The sequence below is a fragment of the Asparagus officinalis genome, chromosome 4 (assembly GCF_001876935.1).
Source record: "Asparagus officinalis chromosome 4, Aspof.V1, whole genome shotgun sequence".
NCBI classification, from domain to species: Eukaryota; Viridiplantae; Streptophyta; class Magnoliopsida; order Asparagales; family Asparagaceae; genus Asparagus; species Asparagus officinalis.
Window position 1 is genome coordinate 25,746,585 of NC_033797.1, and position 18,800 is coordinate 25,765,384.

The 18,800-nt window shown below is 36.3% G+C and overlaps 2 protein-coding genes across 2 annotated transcripts; both read left to right on the forward strand.

The window, feature by feature from the left end:
• LOC109837006 (40S ribosomal protein S3-3-like) lies at window positions 9,276-13,627 on the forward strand. The gene is made up of 6 exons (XM_020405083.1): window positions 9,276-9,437; window positions 9,531-9,678; window positions 9,788-9,959; window positions 12,283-12,337; window positions 12,527-12,658; window positions 13,279-13,627. The coding sequence occupies exons 1-6, from the start codon at window positions 9,402-9,404 to the stop codon at window positions 13,447-13,449; spliced, it is 714 nt and encodes a 237-aa protein (XP_020260672.1). The 5' UTR covers window positions 9,276-9,401; the 3' UTR covers window positions 13,450-13,627.
• LOC109835861 lies at window positions 15,552-18,654 on the forward strand. Its single transcript, XM_020403844.1, has 2 exons — window positions 15,552-15,682; window positions 17,101-18,654. The coding sequence occupies exon 2, from the start codon at window positions 17,107-17,109 to the stop codon at window positions 18,424-18,426; it is 1,320 nt and encodes a 439-aa protein (XP_020259433.1). The 5' UTR covers window positions 15,552-15,682; window positions 17,101-17,106; the 3' UTR covers window positions 18,427-18,654.

The following is an 18,800-nucleotide window of genomic DNA, read 5'->3' on the forward strand; positions in this document are numbered from 1 at the left end:
CCCAAAATGCCAAAATACAATACTTTCAGCAGTAGTATTTTATACATAAATCAAGACAAAAACCCCCAAAATACCCCCTTCCCGCATATCAACGGTGCTGCTCTCCTCAAAATCCCTATTTCAACGGCTCAGCGCGACTAAATTGAAAAAGAGAACTCCAAATTCCCCCCCCCGCTATACGGTGCTCTGCTCATCAGCAGCGCCGTGACCGAGATCTCGCCGTCGTCGCCCGCGTCCACCCGCGCGTGATAGCAGATCTCGCCTGTCGTGCCCGCTCCAGCCGGCTCCGAGGCCGCCCGTGAGCATAGCTCTCGCCAGGGCGACCTCAACCGATCTCGGCGCCGCTCGCATCTGCCGCGCAGCAGCTTCGCTGACCGCCAGGCCGTCGCCCGTAAGGCGTTATCGGACGTCCCAGACCGTCGGCCCGGCTGGGCGCAGCCCTGCGGAGACGCAAGTCGGGAAGAGGCGTTGCCGTCGATCGCGGCCGTCTATCCTCGTTGTGCCCGCGGTTGCCGGCCGACTCAGTGGATTTCGCAGTCGACAATTGTCGGTCAATCATGTGCCGCCGCGTCCGAGAACTCTCGAGTTTCAGGTATTGATTTGCAAGAGCGGCGGGGTCTTCGTGCGATTTTTTTTTTGATAATTTGAATTCAGCTCATGAAAAATGTTTCATTCTTAGTGATGCGTGTCTTAGTATTCTAGGTGTCGATTTGGTCGTTACTTGGGCATTGTTATTGAAGCCATGGGCGGGACCAGCTTTAAGCTAGGATATATCCCAGAGTTACAGATGAAGCGCTGATTTGAGTAGACATGGGACGTTGAAGTTGCAAAATTTTAGGGTTAGTCCTTCAAACTCTTGCAAATCAATACCTGAAAGCATGCACAATAACTAAATTAGTTCTGTTATTGTTAACATTTGATACAGAAAAAATGTACTAAGAAATGAAAAGAAAATAAAAAAATATGTGATCTGTAGACAGTTTGATATATGTACATATGTATGTCTGTTACAGAGTATTTATTTTCACAACGCTTCTCGAGAGGACGAAAAGAAAAAATTTTTTTCTAAATAGGTTGTGAAATAGGTTTGAGTTTATAGAAGATAAAGGCGTGAATAATTCGGGAATTGAGATTGTGCGGTGTTACAAGTTTTGAAGATCAATAGGCTTTGAAATGAAAATTTGTGTTCAATAGAAGGAATTATGTACAATATTGCATAGACAACTAAAGTTTGCCATTATGTTTTATGGTTACAGAATATTTATCCGAATGGCTTTAGTGCGAATGTCGCATTACGCAAACATTCGGGTACTGTCCCGGGACGCTTCAAGAACAAAAATTTCTGGTTATGTTATCGGAAGATCAAGAATTGTCCCCTGCGTGAGACTCCATTTGATGGCTACTTAGACCTTCAAAGATCTCGCAATGCAACCAGTTAGCATTGTTGATGCTGATTGTCATTGGAAGTATATTATATGTCAAAGAAGTAAGTTTCAGAATTGGAGGACAATGGACCGTCCTTTGATAGTTGAAAGAAGTGGGGAGAATCACGGGTCTTTTCCGATGAGAAGGATGATAGTGGACACGGCGGTTTCATAGAAGTGGATACCGAGTAGCACGATCTACAAGCTTGTGCTTTCATATAGTACCGCGGCGGAAATTGAAGAAGGACGAAGAAAGTGAACTGACGAGAAGAGGTAAGCAAGAAAATTGATGAGAGTAAGAAGAAGATTGCAAGTGCGGTAAAAAAAGAAGAGATAGGGATGGGTGAGCTGATCAAGCAAATGGCGCGAGATGTTTTAGAGATCTCATCTTTTGCCACATCGATGGATAGGTGGCTTTCATTATAGGCTTTGAGTATATGTCGCCGCAAGCGAGTATGAGGTTTGTCCCTTGTTTGCATTTAGATGACGATTGAGGAAAGCTTTGGGCACTCTTAAGGAGTAATAACATGGGGCTGAAGCTTAAGTAGACAATGGTGTGGTGTGTACCGAGAAATGAAATGGAGAGGCTAAGAAAAAACCTATCATCGTCAGAGATTTTTGAGGGAGAGAATCGATAGCTATGGGCTTCATGGGTGCGGTTTTTGGCCGTCGGTTTTGATGGTGAGTTAGCTTTTAGCGTAAGCATTTATGTCATGTTTATTGTTGACGGGCCTAAAATTAGTAATACATTTAAGCATATTTTATTCAACGTTTGTCGTGTTTAATTGTTGAGCGCTAAAAGTTTTCCTTTCTCAGCAGGTTTGGTTTTATGAGAATATGGTGGGGAGCAATTAGCGCCTTTCGTGTAGGAGCACAGAATGCCTGCTACGCACCTATCCTAAGCTTCCACAAGGCGTCGCGGGGTCTATTACGGAGGAGTGAAGGTTCAACGATTTAATTGAGACGCCCGATAATTTTAGGCAAGGAAGGTTGTTGATGCAAGGGCTTAACAATTTGCGCAAAAGAGACAAGCTGGCGGACTAGCCTCCACTGGCACGCTACCAAGATTGAAGAAAGAGAGAGAGGCTATATACTATTTTTTGTTAATTTCCAATGTTAGTTAATTGGCCTCCTCCATGATTTGTATTTGATGTTCATGCGCATGAATTAACTTTAGGCTTGGGTTATTTATGTCTAGGTAATCACCAAAGCTGAGTGTGGATCGCAGCTGCATAGCTGGAAAAAGGGGTGAAATTAGACCCAAAAAAGGAAATGGAAATTAGACCTTATGGTTTGGAGATCAGCGAGGGAAAGATCTTGGGGTGAGGAATGAAGAGGATGATGAATAGCGATGGAAGGAAATGAGGATGATGATGGAGGATGAGGATGAGGCAGCGATGGGATGAGTGTGATGCGATGGTGACTGGATCGGCGATGGAAACGAGGAGGGGGATGAATGAGGGGGAATAGGAGATGAGGAGGGAAAGTAATGAGGGGAAGGAGAGGATAGGCAGAGGGGTTAATGAGGGAGGTTAAGGAAGGGAGTTGAATGGTTGAATGAAGGAGGATGAGAAGGGGAGATGTTGGAGATATGGAGGAGGAAGTGTCGGCGGGGGATGATGAGGTTGGTATAAAGAATGTGTGATAGCTTCAATCGTAGATAAAGATGAAGTGATGATGGTGGGACAATGAATGAAGAGATGGGCAAGGATTCAATGGAGAGTGCGAATGACGACGGCTTTATTCTTAGCCCAGCGGCGATGTTGGGCCGACCATTGCTTGAAGAGGCCATGCGTAAAACCCCTTCCATCAAAAGAACAGTTGCTCGTCTAGATCTCGGCATGCCTGGGCCATGAAAGTGCAGGTCTCCTTTGTTTTGCTTGTTTAGTAAAAAAAGGCGACAAAAATTATCCGGGAAGGAAGGAATTTCTGGATGCGGAGGAGACACTTGATAACTTTTGGAAAGCGAGAAGAATATGGCCGCGAGTAAAAGTGTATTTTGAATGATGCTGACTTATCTACTTTTTCCAACTTGTACTCAAAGATTTTTCATGTAATACATGTTGCTAAGATTTAGAGATTCAATACTGTAGTGGGACATTAGTGTGGTCATCTAGAGATGCGTTGATGCACACGCAAGGAATGCGTTGGAAGTTACCTTCCAGGAGAGAAAAATTGGTTGCGACGTAAGTATTATTAGGCATTAAGTACAACTAGATATGTTGCTCTATGTAAGATTGGTAGCTTACTAGTTAGTAATTGGGTTACTAGTGCATTGCTGTCGCATGATTTTTTTCCCGGGACCCACTGCTGAAAGTATTGTATTTTGGATTTGGGTTTAAAGACAAATACAAAAAGAAATTTGGACTTAGAGATACAACTAATACTACTTGAGTTTAAAAATAAAGGGAGGTAAACTATTGGACCTAAAGACAAAAAGCCCAAATAATAAGAAGAAGAAGAAGAAGAAGAGCGAACTACCCATAATCCAAGTCATCTCAGGGGCTGTTTGTTTGCCAAAAAAAAGAAGGAAATTAAGGAATAAGAAACCTATTTCCTTAAATAATTGTTTTATGGTTGTTTGGTTGGCTAAAAAAAGAAGGAAATCAAATAATAGGAGATGAGATGAGATGAGTTGTCACAATATTATTGGATGATGTGAGTGATTTTTTAAGAAAAGTTGTTGGATGGTTGTTTGATTGGCTAAAAAAGAAGGAAATCAAAGAATAAGAAACCTATTTCTTATAATAGGTCATATTCTTGTGTTTGGTTCAATCTTAAAAATAGGAGATGAGATGAGAAGATATGAGTTGTCATTATATTATTGGATGATGTGACTCACACTTAAGGAAATCAATTTCCTTGTTTTTTTGGAGTGCAATAGAGTAATTACTTAAACTCCGCCGACAATGTTCAACATCATCAAATTCTTGACCAACACTTCCAATAGCATTGTGCCATGCAATAGGAATCATATTAGAGCTCTCAACTTCCCGCGACATATTTTGTGAATATGATGGATTTTGTGAATGAGAAACATGATCATCACTAGAGGGGATATACGGATTACTGCATAGAAAATTGTACAAGAGTTAAGAAAGTGATAATGTTAAAAGTACGAAACTATATCAAAAGTGTAAATTACCTTATATGGACATCGTTAGCTTGTATGCCAAATAATATGTCTCGATTCATCTCAGCGTTCATGACAACAACATTCTCCTTGCAACTTCGATGTACATTGACCATTATCGAGACATCAACATCATCACATACACGAACATATATTTCTTGCGTGTGGGGTACTTTGTAAGTCAACTGTATCGTGCTTGCACTACAAGCAATTAGGCTTTGCACTGCAACGGCCAAATCTTTGTAACTCCCGTTGACATTTAATTCTAAAAAGTGATTGTTTCCTCTAAAATCCGTCAATGCACAATACAATTCTTCATCCAGCTATATTTATCACCAAAAATAAACAAATTTAGAGAAAAATTTCATCAAAGATAGACACATAAAATCAATACAGCTAAAATACCGCTACATGATAACGTGCTATCCTTGTATGTTAACGTGTTATACTTACATGATAACGTGTTATACTTACAGATTAACGTGCTACTTATAGGTTAACGTGCTATACTTATAGGTTAACGTGCTATACTTTCAGGTTAACGTGCTATACTTTCATATTAACATGCTATACTTACAGATTAACGTGCTATACTTTCAGGTTAACGTGCTATACTTACAGGTTAACATGCTATACTTACAAGTTAATGTGCTATACTTACAGTATAACGTGCTATACTTACAGTATAATGTGCTATACTTACAGTATAACATGCTATACTAACAGTATAACGTGATATACTTTCAGATTAACATACTATACTTACAAGTCTTGTATTTCATGCTATACTTACATGTTATCATTCTACACTAAGATCAAATTTAACTAAAATATCATCAATCAATTATATACAAATTTAACTAACATTTAAATATAGGTTAACGTGCTATACTTTCAGGTTAACGTGTTATACTTTCATGTTAACGTGTTATACTTATAATATAACGTGCTATACTTTCAGGTTAACGTGCCATACTTACAATATAACGAGCTATACTTACAATATAACGTGCTATACTTTCAGGTTAACGTGCCATACTTACAATATAACGAGCTATACTTACAATATAACGTGCTATACTTTCAGGTTAACGTGTTATACTTACAATATAACGTGCTATACTTTCAGGTTAACGTGTTATACTTACAATATAACGTGCTATACTTTCAGGTTAACGTGTTATACTTACAATATAACGTGCTATACTTTCAGGTTAACGTGTTATACTTTCATGTTAACGTGTTATACTTATAATATAACGTGCTATACTTTCAGGTTAACGTGCCATACTTACAATATAACGTGCTATACTTACAGGTTAATGTGCTATACTTACATGATAACGTGTTATACTTTCATGATAACGTGTTATACTTACAATATAACATGCTATACTTACATGATAACGTGCTATACTTACAATATAACATGTTATACTTACAGGTTAATGTGCTATACTTACAGTATAATGTGCTATACTTACAGTATTAATGTGCTATACTTACAGTATAACATGCTCTACTTATATTAATATGCTATACTTATAAGTCTGGTAATTCATGCTATACTTACATGTTATCATTCTATACTAAGATCAAATTTAACAAAAATTTCATCAATTATAACAAATTTAACTAATATTTAACTAATTGTTATGAATTCATAACAATAACATTTTACTAAAAATAATTATGTGAAATAACATTATGTGAAATAACTAATTATGTGAAATAATAATGTGAAATAAGAAGTGCAAAATAATTATGTGAAATAACTAATGTGAAATTAATGGGTGGTTAATTACAAAACCTCAGTTATCTAACATTTTACTAAAAATAACGAATTAAAATTTTTTTATGAACTCATTTAACTAACTTATCAAATAATTGTCATGGTTAAAATGAGAAATTAATGCTAACAACTTGGTAGTTGAGTAAATTGCAAATTTCTACCTTCAAATGCCCAGAAAGTTGGTGAGAATTAATTGATGGGTTGTAGGAGAGAGTGATTAAATGATGGGTTATAGGAGAGAGTGTTGAGTTCTATTAATGGAGTGAGAGAAAGGGAGAAGAAGAGGGGGGCAGAGAGAGGACGGAGAGAGAATGGAGGGGGGAAATTTACCGCCAGTTTCCCCCCTCTCTCTCCATTTCGTTTATTTTATTTAAGGGGGACCCACTTAAATGAATTCTATAAGTGGGAGGGTATAACCGGAATTTAAGAAAAATATATGGGGGGACCCACTGCTGAAAGTATTGTATTTTGGATTTGGGTTTAAAGACAAATACAAAAAGAAATTTGGACTTAGAGATACAACTAATACTACTTGGGTTTAAAAATAAAGGGAGGTAAACTATTGGACCTAAAGACAAAAAGCCCTAATAACGTGCTATACTTCCTGATAGCGTGCTATACTTATAGGATAACATGCTATACTTCCTGAATAACGTGCTATACTTATAGGATAACGTACTATACTTACATGATAATGTGCTATGCTTACTGAATAATGTGTTATACTTACATGTTAACGTGTTATACTTACTAACTAACGTGCTATACTTACAAGTTAACGTGCTATACTTACTGAATAACATGTTATACTTATAGGTTAACGTGCTATACTTAGATGATAACGTGTTATACTTTCATGATAACGTGTTATACTTACAATATAACATGCTATACTTACATGATAACGTGCTATACTTACAATATAACATGTTATACTTACAGGTTAATGTGCTATACTTACATGATAACGTGTTATACTTTCATGATAACGTGTTATACTTACAATATAACATGCTATACTTACATGATAACGTGCTATACTTACAATATAACATGTTATACTTACAGGTTAATGTGCTATACTTACAGTATAATGTGCTATACTTACAGTATTAATGTGCTATACTTACAGTATAACATGCTCTACTTATATTAATATGCTATACTTATAAGTCTGGTAATTCATGCTATACTTACATGTTATCATTCTATACTAAGATCAAATTTAACAAAAATTTCATCAATTATAACAAATTTAACTAATATTTAACTAATTGTTATGAATTCATAACAATAACATTTTACTAAAAATAATTATGTGAAATAACATTATGTGAAATAACTAATTATGTGAAATAATAATGTGAAATAAGAAGTGCAAAATAATTATGTGAAATAACTAATGTGAAATTAATGGGTGGTTAATTACAAAACCTCAGTTATCTAACATTTTACTAAAAATAACGAATTAAAATTTTTTTATGAACTCATTTAACTAACTTATCAAATAATTGTCATGGTTAAAATGAGAAATTAATGCTAACAACTTGGTAGTTGAGTAAATTGCAAATTTCTACCTTCAAATGCCCAGAAAGTTGGTGAGAATTAATTGATGGGTTGTAGGAGAGAGTGATTAAATGATGGGTTATAGGAGAGAGTGTTGAGTTCTATTAATGGAGTGAGAGAAAGGGAGAAGAAGAGGGGGGCAGAGAGAGGACGGAGAGAGAATGGAGGGGGGAAATTTACCGCCAGTTTCCCCCCTCTCTCTCCATTTCGTTTATTTTATTTAAGGGGGACCCACTTAAATGAATTCTATAAGTGGGAGGGTATAACCGGAATTTAAGAAAAATATATGGGGGGACCCACTGCTGAAAGTATTGTATTTTGGATTTGGGTTTAAAGACAAATACAAAAAGAAATTTGGACTTAGAGATACAACTAATACTACTTGAGTTTAAAAATAAAGGGAGGTAAACTATTGGACCTAAAGACAAAAAGCCCAAATAATAAGAAGAAGAAGAAGAAGAAGAGCGAACTACCCATAATCCAAGTCATCTCAGGGGCTGTTTGTTTGCCAAAAAAAAGAAGGAAATTAAGGAATAAGAAACCTATTTCCTTAAATAATTGTTTTATGGTTGTTTGGTTGGCTAAAAAAAGAAGGAAATCAAATAATAGGAGATGAGATGAGATGAGTTGTCACAATATTATTGGATGATGTGAGTGATTTTTTAAGAAAAGTTGTTGGATGGTTGTTTGATTGGCTAAAAAAGAAGGAAATCAAAGAATAAGAAACCTATTTCTTATAATAGGTCATATTCTTGTGTTTGGTTCAATCTTAAAAATAGGAGATGAGATGAGAAGATATGAGTTGTCATTATATTATTGGATGATGTGACTCACACTTAAGGAAATCAATTTCCTTGTTTTTTTGGAGGAAATGGGTGGAGATGAAATGGAGATGAGATGAGATGAGTTGTCACAATATTATTGGATGATGTGAGTTATTTTTAAAGATGAGATGGGATGAGTTGGATGATGTGACCCATAAAAGTTGTTTGGTTTATTTTATTGGATGATATGAGATGAGTTGTTGGATGAAAATAATATTTTATTGGATGATGTGGATGAATTGTATGATGAAAATAATATTTTATTGGATGTTGTGAGTTAGTTTTAGGGATGGAAATGGTGGAAATTGTACTTTTTTGATTTCCATGACTCAATTTTCTTTTTTTTTGGTTTTTAGGAAACCAACCAAACAGCTCCTCAGTAGCTAAGGAATCCCGCCTGAACATAGCAAATACCTTAGCCCAGTTTGGTAACAATAGCCCAGCCCACCGAAAGCCCATTATCTAAAATACATTTCTAATGACAAAATTCTCCTCGCACCCGGCGAAACCCTAATCCCCACATATAAATGCTTCCTCGTTCTCTCCCTGTTCAAGACGCTATCCCCTTCATTGCCCCCAAATCCCAAATCTAGGGTTTCATTATCGCTGAGAGCTCTTCGAGTGGATCTCGAAGAGCTACAACCCCAAACTAATCTCCAATCATGACGACTGGCACTGCCATCAGCAAGAAGAGAAAGGCGAGTCTTCAGGAACCCTAACCCTAATCTTCTCGCATCTCTACATCTCTATCTTTTCGTTAAAAAAATTGATTTTTTCCCGTTTTCGTTCAGTTCGTTGCAGACGGAGTCTTCTTCGCTGAGCTCAATGAGGTCCTGACGAGAGAGCTCGCCGAGGACGGTTACTCCGGCGTCGAGGTTAGGGTTACGCCGATGAGGACCGAGATCATCATTCGCGCCACGAGAACGCAGAATGTCCTTGGTAAATTTTTTTTGTATTCTTTACTATTTTAGGTTAAAGTTGGTATTTCGATTTTGTTAACTGCGATCTGGTGGTCTTAATTGATTTATATCTTTTTTTTTTCATGAAGGTGAGAGGGGGAGGAGGATTAGGGAACTGACTTCTGTGGTTCAGAAGAGGTTCAATTTCCCCGAGAATGGCGTGGAGCTTTATGCAGAGAAGGTTAACAACAGGGGGCTTTGCGCAATTGCACAGGCTGAATCTCTTAGATACAAGCTTCTTGGGGGACTTGCTGTCCGAAGGTAACAGAGATCTATGGAATTTGGAAGTTAATTTTTTATTACCTCAAAAAGATTAAAATTTAACAGTTTTCTCGTTTGATTAATAATATCCATGTCCTTTTGTATGTCGATAGTATCTAATTACTATTAAATGCTGGCCAACACTGTTGTTGAAATAGGTATAATATAGTATGCATAAGCTTATTTTATTTTATAAATATTAAATTGAAAACTTTAGATGGTTTTGTCTATTCATAAGACGGGTAATTAAGTTTGCATTTTGTATTGCATTGTTGAAAATTAAGGCACTTAGTTTTGATATTGGTGTCTTCATAAACAGTGCAGATAAAAATAGCCATTCAATTGGCAGCGGCCAGACAACCGTAGGGATGGATCCACAGATGGTTATCTTTTGATGATGACCACCTACTGATTCCATTGCACATTTGTTTCTGTTAATTTGTTAAACAAGTTAATATACATCATGAGTAGGTAGGATATGCAGTAGCTAAACTAAGTTGTTTGAATGGTTTAATTCAATATATGCATAGGCATTTGTTTGCTTGACCTGTATTACATTGTCAACTTGATTTTAGAGCCATTGACTTTTGCAAGTTATAGTTTAGGTGGGTAAGTCTGTGATTTGCATTGCGTTGTTTTTCAATTAAGGTGCCTATTATTTGATATTGGTGTCTTCATCGGCAGCGCAAACAAAAATAGCTGTTCAATCAGTAGCGGCCAGACAACCGTGGGGATGTTTCCACAGATTTTGATCTTTTGATGATGACTATCTACTGATTCCATCCCATATTTGTTTTTGTTGAGTCTTAACTCACATTGTAAGTAGATTAGATATGTAAGAACTAAACTGATATGCGTTTGCTTGGTTGACCTGTGTTAGAGTGTTTGTTTGATTCAGAAGCATTCATTTCTTGCTTGTTTTAGATGGATAAGCAAGTCTGTGATTAGAAATGCACTGCGCTGCAATAAAATGTGCCAGCATCTCGACTTTGATGTCTTAACAATGCACTAAAGGTTAACTGTTCAGCAGCGGCCAGACAATCGCAGGGATAGTCCCACAGATTTTAATATTTTGATGATGATTTTCTTCTGATTCCCTCACATTTGTTGTTCTTGATTTGTTAAGATAAAATAGGCCATAATAGTTTAATATTCTGTTACTTAAATGGTTCTGCAGAACCAATGAGTAGGCATTTTTCGGTTGACATCGATTTGTATTTTTGTTTGACTGAGAAGCATATGTTTCTTGCATATTGTAGTTCACTAAGTTTTCGTCTGCATAAGTTTCTTTCATATTACAGTTAGATGGGCGAGTTTGCGTTTGCATTGTGTCATCATACATGCTGTGATTTTGTTATTGGAACCTTCACAAACAATGTACAAAAAAGGATAGCCATTCAATTGGCAGTGACCACACACCTGTGGGATGGATAAGACAGTAGTGATTTTTTATGATCATTTGCTGAATCTATCACACTCGCCACTGTGATTTTTTTTAAATAAAAAATGTTTAATAAATAGCATAGATCTATTTTTGTTGGCAGTAGTCATGTCTTGTATTGAACTATTCACATTTAGTGGCTTCATATTTGTTATTTATTGAAGTCTTTTGCTTTGCACGTAGCACCTGTCAATTAGATTTGTCCCTCTTATCTTTGTATTGAGGGACTGTAAGATAGGTGCATAAAGGAAAAGCTCTTTTAGAGCAGCGGCCAGACAACCGTAGAGATGAATCCACAGGTGATTGGTTTAGCGTATCAGTTGTCTACTGATTTCATCTCACATTGTAACTTCCTGGTGCAAGAGTGACATTTGATCATGCTAATGAGGAATGTTGATAATTAAAATCACGATAACATTCTAAACTTGATTATTTACCATATTTTCTCACAATAAGTGAGTTTCCGTTCTCCAAATTGATGAATTGTGGTGTATATATTTCAACATGGGATATGGAAGTTAACCTCGGTTTAAGACGGAACTTGTCTCGTTTAGAGTAGCCTTCTTAATTTTTATTAAATTAGTAGCAGACAATAAATGGTATACTATCTCGAGTCTCAACTCATGCACTTCTTGAAACCTATCTTTCTGGTTCAGTAAATGTTATTTTGGTCATGCAGTCTGCAACTTGATGTCCTTCGAATAGGTTATCTCGGAAAGATGGGTGTTAGGCATTCATTTTGACTAGCATTGCTTGGAATTTCTCCACTTTTCAGATGTATTTCCTTTCATTGATCTGATTTGTCGTTTGAATTAAAAGCTAAAACAAAAGAAGCTTTATACATAGTGTCATCATCTTTTTTTAATAGACGTTTTCTTACAGGGCTTGCTATGGAGTTCTGCGATTTGTTATGGAAAATGGTGCTAAGGGATGTGAGGTGAGTTCGTTTCTGATTAAGGTTGGACTAATTTCTAGTCAGTTACGTTAATAAGAGAAAATGTTTTGGGAGCCCAGAGAGATGATCAGTATCTTTGATTTTAGAGGGGAAGCATTTGATGATGAAAATCAATATGTGTTGAGAACATCACCTTGCACGTTTTGATGTGTTAATGTTTATTTCTTTCAGGTCATTGTCAGTGGGAAGCTAAGGGCTCAACGTGCAAAGTCAATGAAGTTTAAGGATGGTTACATGATTTCCTCCGGCCAACCGGTCAATGAATACATTGACTCTGCTGTTAGACATGTTCTTCTTAGGCAGGTTAGTCTTTTATTTTAATCTAAATATCTATTATCAAAGTCTAATCTTCAGACTTCATTTATTTTTGAATCCCCTGCATCTACGTGTACACTTGACAATGATTTGTATTTGTATTCAAACTTCTACTACTTTCATTGACCATCCCTAATCGGTACAGTTTTCTAAAACTTTCGCAATGTGTTGTTTGGGCTCAGTATCTGATAACTCTATGCATATTTGAGTGTTCAAACTTCTGCTACTTCCATTGCCCATCCGTAATTGGCATTTCTCTATCCATACATCAGATTTTTTCGGTTTGAATCCTCAAAACTTGAACAAATGGAATTTAGTGTTTGTAACACTGAGTTTGAATCGCCAAGTGGTTCTTATAAATTTCTAAGGGATCCATGAAACTTATTTCATATGAATGTTTTAAGTAAATGTTTTTTTGACAAATATATTCCTTGAGATTAAAGAGTTAAAAAAAAAAAAATTCACTCAGCTATTCATCCACAAAAATAAAAGTAGAGGGGTAGTAAGTTCAAAATGACGATGTCATTGGGAGTTTTTCCTGCAATCAACCCTTGAATGAATCGTCTATATCTAGTGCCCTGACCAACCTGACTGTATTTTTGGTGCAGGGGGTTCTAGGCATCAAAGTGAAGATCATGTTGGCTTGGGATCCAAAGGGCAAACAGGGCCCTATGACTCCATTGCCCGATCTCGTTACGATTCATATGCCGAAGGATGAGGAAGAGTACATCAGGCCACCTCCTGTGCCTCAGGATATTGAGATTGGGGGCTTAGAATGAGAGATGAGCTGATTTTATTTATAGTTGTTTTTATATCAGCAAAACTGATATACTTTTTTTTGTAGCTACAATTTTGCTCGACTTGTCCAGGTTTTATTTATTCTCGGTTTTCGAGGCCATGAACGTTCTGTTTTGTGGTAATTTTTGGTAATTGAAAATGTTATTATTTTGTTTATTAGTGCATTCTTGGTAATTGAATAATGGTATTATTTATATTAGAAGTGAGCTTATATATAGATCACTGTCATCTTTTCGTTGGCAGCAAACGAAACACTGCCGCTTTCATTAAACGAACATGGTGTTCGGGTTTACTAAAATGAATAATTTTAAGTTAGTTTAGAATTAAAGTCTATATAAGGCAAGGCACTGTCTACCAATATTTACATAAATTTTATTTTTGGCTATTTGTGAGATGACAGTAGGGTCTAGGGAAACAAGATTGACTCAATAAAGCTACATACGGAAATATGAAAAATGTAACTTGTCCTTTGGCTATAATTCCTAAAGCAAAGGAAACATGTTAGGGTGTATATGATGATAAAAATTGGGTAAATTTTAGAACTAAAAACTTTGTTCATCTCACATAGCTCCCTTGAACTTCAAAACTTTTCTGAACTCTTTAACCTTTTCTCACGGGGTGTCCTACATGTAAATTTATAAATAACTAAATTCCTAGAGAAGGGGTACATTGTATTTGTCTATAAATAGCAATGATAAATTTTGGGATTTTTCTCAATCGAAGAAATTTTAATTATTTTCAAATTAAAGTTTAAGAGAGGTCTATTGAGAAAAGATCAAAGTTAAAGAAGGTTTTGAGAGATTTCTTAAAGTCACGGTTACATGATAGAAATAAAGTTCAAAAGTATTATGTGAAAACCCCCTCAAGTTTAAGGTAAAAGTTTCTTCATGTTGAATAGTTTTCTCGCTCTTCAACTGATTGTGGGGGTGGGGCTGCAATTTCTTTGCTCCCCCTTTGCAGTTGCGTCTTCCTATGTTTTCATAGAACGAAGTTTATGCAAACATTTTCTTAATGATTGCCTTTTTTTAATGAATGTTAACTTTTTCTAATATTCCTTTAAAGATATTTAAAAAACGTTTTTTCTATAGAGTGCCCATGGGCACTCTATAAGAGAGGAGAGAGATAGAGAGAAATGAATGAGAAGAGGATCCCAATGCAAATCAGGGGACCCCCCTCCTCATTCATTTCTCTCTATCTCTCTCATCTTTTATAGAGTGCCCATGGGCACTCTATAGAAAAACCGTATAATTATAACTCTCTACTTCTCATGAAAACTTTAAACTTATGATGAAAATTGTGCACTACAATTATATACTCTTAACATTACTTTACAGATTGAGCGTTTTTTTCATGAATGAAAATTTATATCCACGCAATGTTGACAATAACCATTTAAATCAGCTTCGATTTGAGCGTTCGGTCAATGGAATTTGAGCTTAGATTACTCCAATACTATTTAAGCATAGTATATATCATCTTAAATTCTCTTTCAATGCACAAAATTCAAAGCTGAAATGAGAAATAAAGATCACAAGTTTAAACTAAAACTTATAGCAGTATATCATATGTATGCATTCTCAAACGTTTCACTTTTATACTGAAAGAAAGAGAACATCCAAACCACCAACTACTCAATAAATAAAAAATAAAAATAAAAATAAAAAAAATTAATCCACGAGTTAGCTCCTCATCCCCTCATCCTTTGCCTTTAAATACATGCATGCATCAACAAGATCCCAATGCAAATCAGGGGACCCCCCTCCTCATTCATTTCTCTCTATCTCTCTCATCTTTTATAGAGTGCCCATGGGCACTCTATAGAAAAACCGTTTTTTAAATATTCCTTTTAAGAAGTTTACTTCTCCTTCCAGGTAGGCTATTAATAATTTAAGTAAATACCAAGAGACTCCCTATTACTTACCGGATCTATTCTTTTTTGGGTAACGCCCGAATCAGAGTCACAATTAAATAGATTCCATTTTAGGAAACAAAATCTTCCATTAAATCTTCGGTTAACCGTGGTCAAATGTTAGGTTGTCCTCGCGGAGAGCATAAATGGGCCTGCCTTGGTGTGAATCCTAATCCTAATCAAACTACATCACCTTTATTATTATTATTATTATTATTATTATTTTGGTTTTATTCAAGAAGACAAGGACCTTTTTCCTTTTCTTCAATTGCTTGCTCTTCTCTCAGTGGACTCCGGAGATCAATGTAAGTTCTCTAAAGTCAGTTCTTCCTCGTTGAACGTTAAAGATAGATATTTTTATGAGTTGATTAAGTTTGAAGGTAGTTAGTTTTATGAGAAAGAAAATTAAAGGTTGTCTTTTTTACCATGTTTTTAAACCTTGTAGCTGTTAAATCAACAATGCTGATCTTTCTTTTTGTCTTAATTGCAACATGAAAAAACAGCGGCATGCTGGCGTCTGTATGAATTTATATTTCTTATTATTTTTCTGTTCTTTTTTTTTTTTTTGAAATGTCAACTTTGGAGCTGCTAAAAGAATTTTTAGGGTAAATTACTCTAAACCTTCAAGAACTTTCAGCATTTTGAAATAAACCCCTGATAACTTTTAAATTCACACTAAACTCATGATAACTTTTAGAATTGCAGAAAACTCTCAATAAATTTTCGTGTTTTGTTTTTCTCGAAATTTTTTTTCTGCGTTTTGCAAATTACTCCCATAGATTAGAACAAAAAAGGAAAAATTGTGCCTAGGCCCCAAAAACAAGTTTCTAACGTGACTAGGCCCCTCTGTTTACTGGGCTTGTGCCTACTGCCTAGGGCTTGAAATGAAAGATCTAACGTGCTTAGTGGGAGTTAGTGTAAGACACTGAAAGTTCTTGGGTTTTGGTAGAATGTACCCCCTTTTTTTTTTAATATAAACGAAGTTTATAAATTAGCATCTTTATATCTTCTTGATTCCATATCAAGAAATTCTCTTTTGAGGGTATTCGTCATTAAAATCATTTTTATGTAGGTAACAACTTTAAAGGTAAATTTCAATTTTTTTTTATTGATTTTGAACAATGATTACTCCCCGAATTAGAATGAGTAATAATTAGGACTGAACTGTTTCCATGTGTTTCCAAATTTTTTTTCTTCATAATTTAGAATCCTCTCCTTCTCCCTTTCAATTGTTCATTTTCCCCTTTTGCTAAATCAAGATAAGAGATTTTAGAGTTTTGTCTTTTTTTTTTGGTTGAACCTCGAAGATAGCTCTTTTCTTTTGAGTTAATTCTCACGGTAGAACCCTTTTTTTCATTTAAAAAAATAATGTATGGTTGTTCTTTTTCTGAGATTTTAAAAGTTGTTACAATTAAAATTAGCAAACTTTACATTTCCCCCCCTTCCCTTCTCAATTCACATAGTTGATTAGTTTCTGCAACAGCTCCTCCTTTTTGAAGGGAAAAAGATGGTTCTTTTGCTTCGACTTTAAAGCTAGTTGCTCTTGAAATTGACAGATTATACATCAACGAGCACTTTCAGTATCTTGAATATTTACAATTTTCTCGTTTATATTATTAATCTTTGCGAAAAATTGTCCAAAATATGATCAATTTCTTGTTAATTCTATAGTATTATTCTGAGTGCAACAAATTATTAATTTTCTTTATCCTGTGATCATCAGATCAAAATGGGTCGTCCAAAATCGAAGGTTCAGCTCAATTTCATCTCAAACCCGAGCAATCGAAACAATACATATCGAAAAAGAAAGGAAGCATTGAAGAAAAAAGCCTACGAGCTTTCGACTCTCTGTCAAGTCCCGCTCTTGACAACAATCATCAATCCCAGCACCGGAGACGTCGATTTCTGGCCTGGCGACAGTCAACAAGCCCATGACATAATCTCAAGCTACCAGAGCCTCAGCGCAGATATCACAGACAACAAGAACACGCTTGACGTAAAAAGCTTTCTGAAGGAGCAAATCAACAAGATGATGTCTGAAAAGTTTCGACAGTTGGATAGTAAGATTGAGGTGGTTAATGAGAGGATCCAGTTGCTCCAGAATGGAAATTTAGAACACGAGAAGCCTCTATTGAGTTATCCTTCGACGCAGTCTGTGTTGAATTCTTTCGGATTCAACACCCCGACCCCTTCTTGTGGGGCGTTTGGTGATGAAGTTTTGAGGGGAAATGCCGGTGGAGGGGCTAATCGTAATATGTCTAACGGTTTTGGTCCAAGTTTTCGGGGGCCATCGAGTTGTGGGTTAACGAAAGGCGCATCAACGAGCAGTGTTGGTTTTGATAGTAGGATTAAGTCAGTCACTGAGAGGATGCAAATGCTTCAGCACGCGAGTACTGAACAGGAGAAGACTGGGTTTGGGCAGGAGTCGATGGATGATGGCAATGATGGTGCTGGGTTCAATTATCCTCAAATGGATTCTGAGTTGAATTCCTTCGGATTGAATCCGCCAAGTTATTCTTCTGGGATGTTTGGCAATGAGGCATTGATCGGAAACGGCTATGGAGGGGCTTATTACAGTAATTTTGATGCTTATGGTTCTAATTTTCTCACACCATTGAGCTCTGGTTTGATTAGCGGTGCATCAACGAGCAGTCTTGGTTTTGATAGCAAGTTTAAGGCAGTCAGTGAGAGGATTCAATTGCTTCAGAATGGGAGTTTTGAACAGGAGATTGTTGGGTTTTTGCAAGAGTTCATGGGAAATGATGATGACAGTACTGGGTTCAAGTATCCTCAGATGGATTCTGCGCCGAATTCTCTTGGACCAAATCCACCAGTGCACTCTTCTGGGGTGCTCGGTAATGACATTTTGATGGGAAATGGCGATGGAGGGTCTCATTGTAACAGCTTTTACGATTTTGATCCAAGTTTTCAGGCATCGTGGAGCAGTGGCTTGATGAATGGTTCCTCGACGAGCAGTGTTGGTTTCGATGGTTGGGAGATGTCGAAGGAAGAATCATGGCAGGAGATGGGATATAGCTTTGGTTGCTAAAGTTATATTTTTAGCATTATTAAGTTACATTCAGCTGTATGCCCGCAGCAATTTTGTGCCGTGTTGTTAGATTATTGCCTATTGGCATGGTTTGCCGTTGTGTTCAGCTGCTAGGCTTGCAGCAATTTTGTACAGTATAGTTTCGTTAGGTTATTGGTACGGATGACTACTGTATTCAGCTGGTAGGCATACCACAATTTTGTACGTGAGGACTGGATAATTTATGTAAACAAGTCTTCTTAGCAAATGATTTATGTAAGTAAACGTGATTTTTCATTTATATTACAATCGGTAATGCTGTTATTGTTATTGTTATTGCATTTTTTTTTTGATGATGATGATGGATGTTGTTGTTGTTGTTTCTTTACTGAATT

Coding starts and splice junctions, on each gene's coding strand:
- LOC109835861 (XM_020403844.1), top strand. CDS start 17,107: ATGGGTCGTCCAAAATCGAAGGTTCAGCTCAATTTCATCTCAAACCCG.
- LOC109837006 (XM_020405083.1), top strand. CDS start 9,402: ATGACGACTGGCACTGCCATCAGCAAGAAGAGAAAG. Junction 9,679..9,787: donor GAGAACGCAGAATGTCCTTG/GTAAATTTTTTT, acceptor TTTTTCATGAAG/GTGAGAGGGGGAGGAGGATT. Junction 12,338..12,526: donor ATGGTGCTAAGGGATGTGAG/GTGAGTTCGTTT, acceptor TATTTCTTTCAG/GTCATTGTCAGTGGGAAGCT.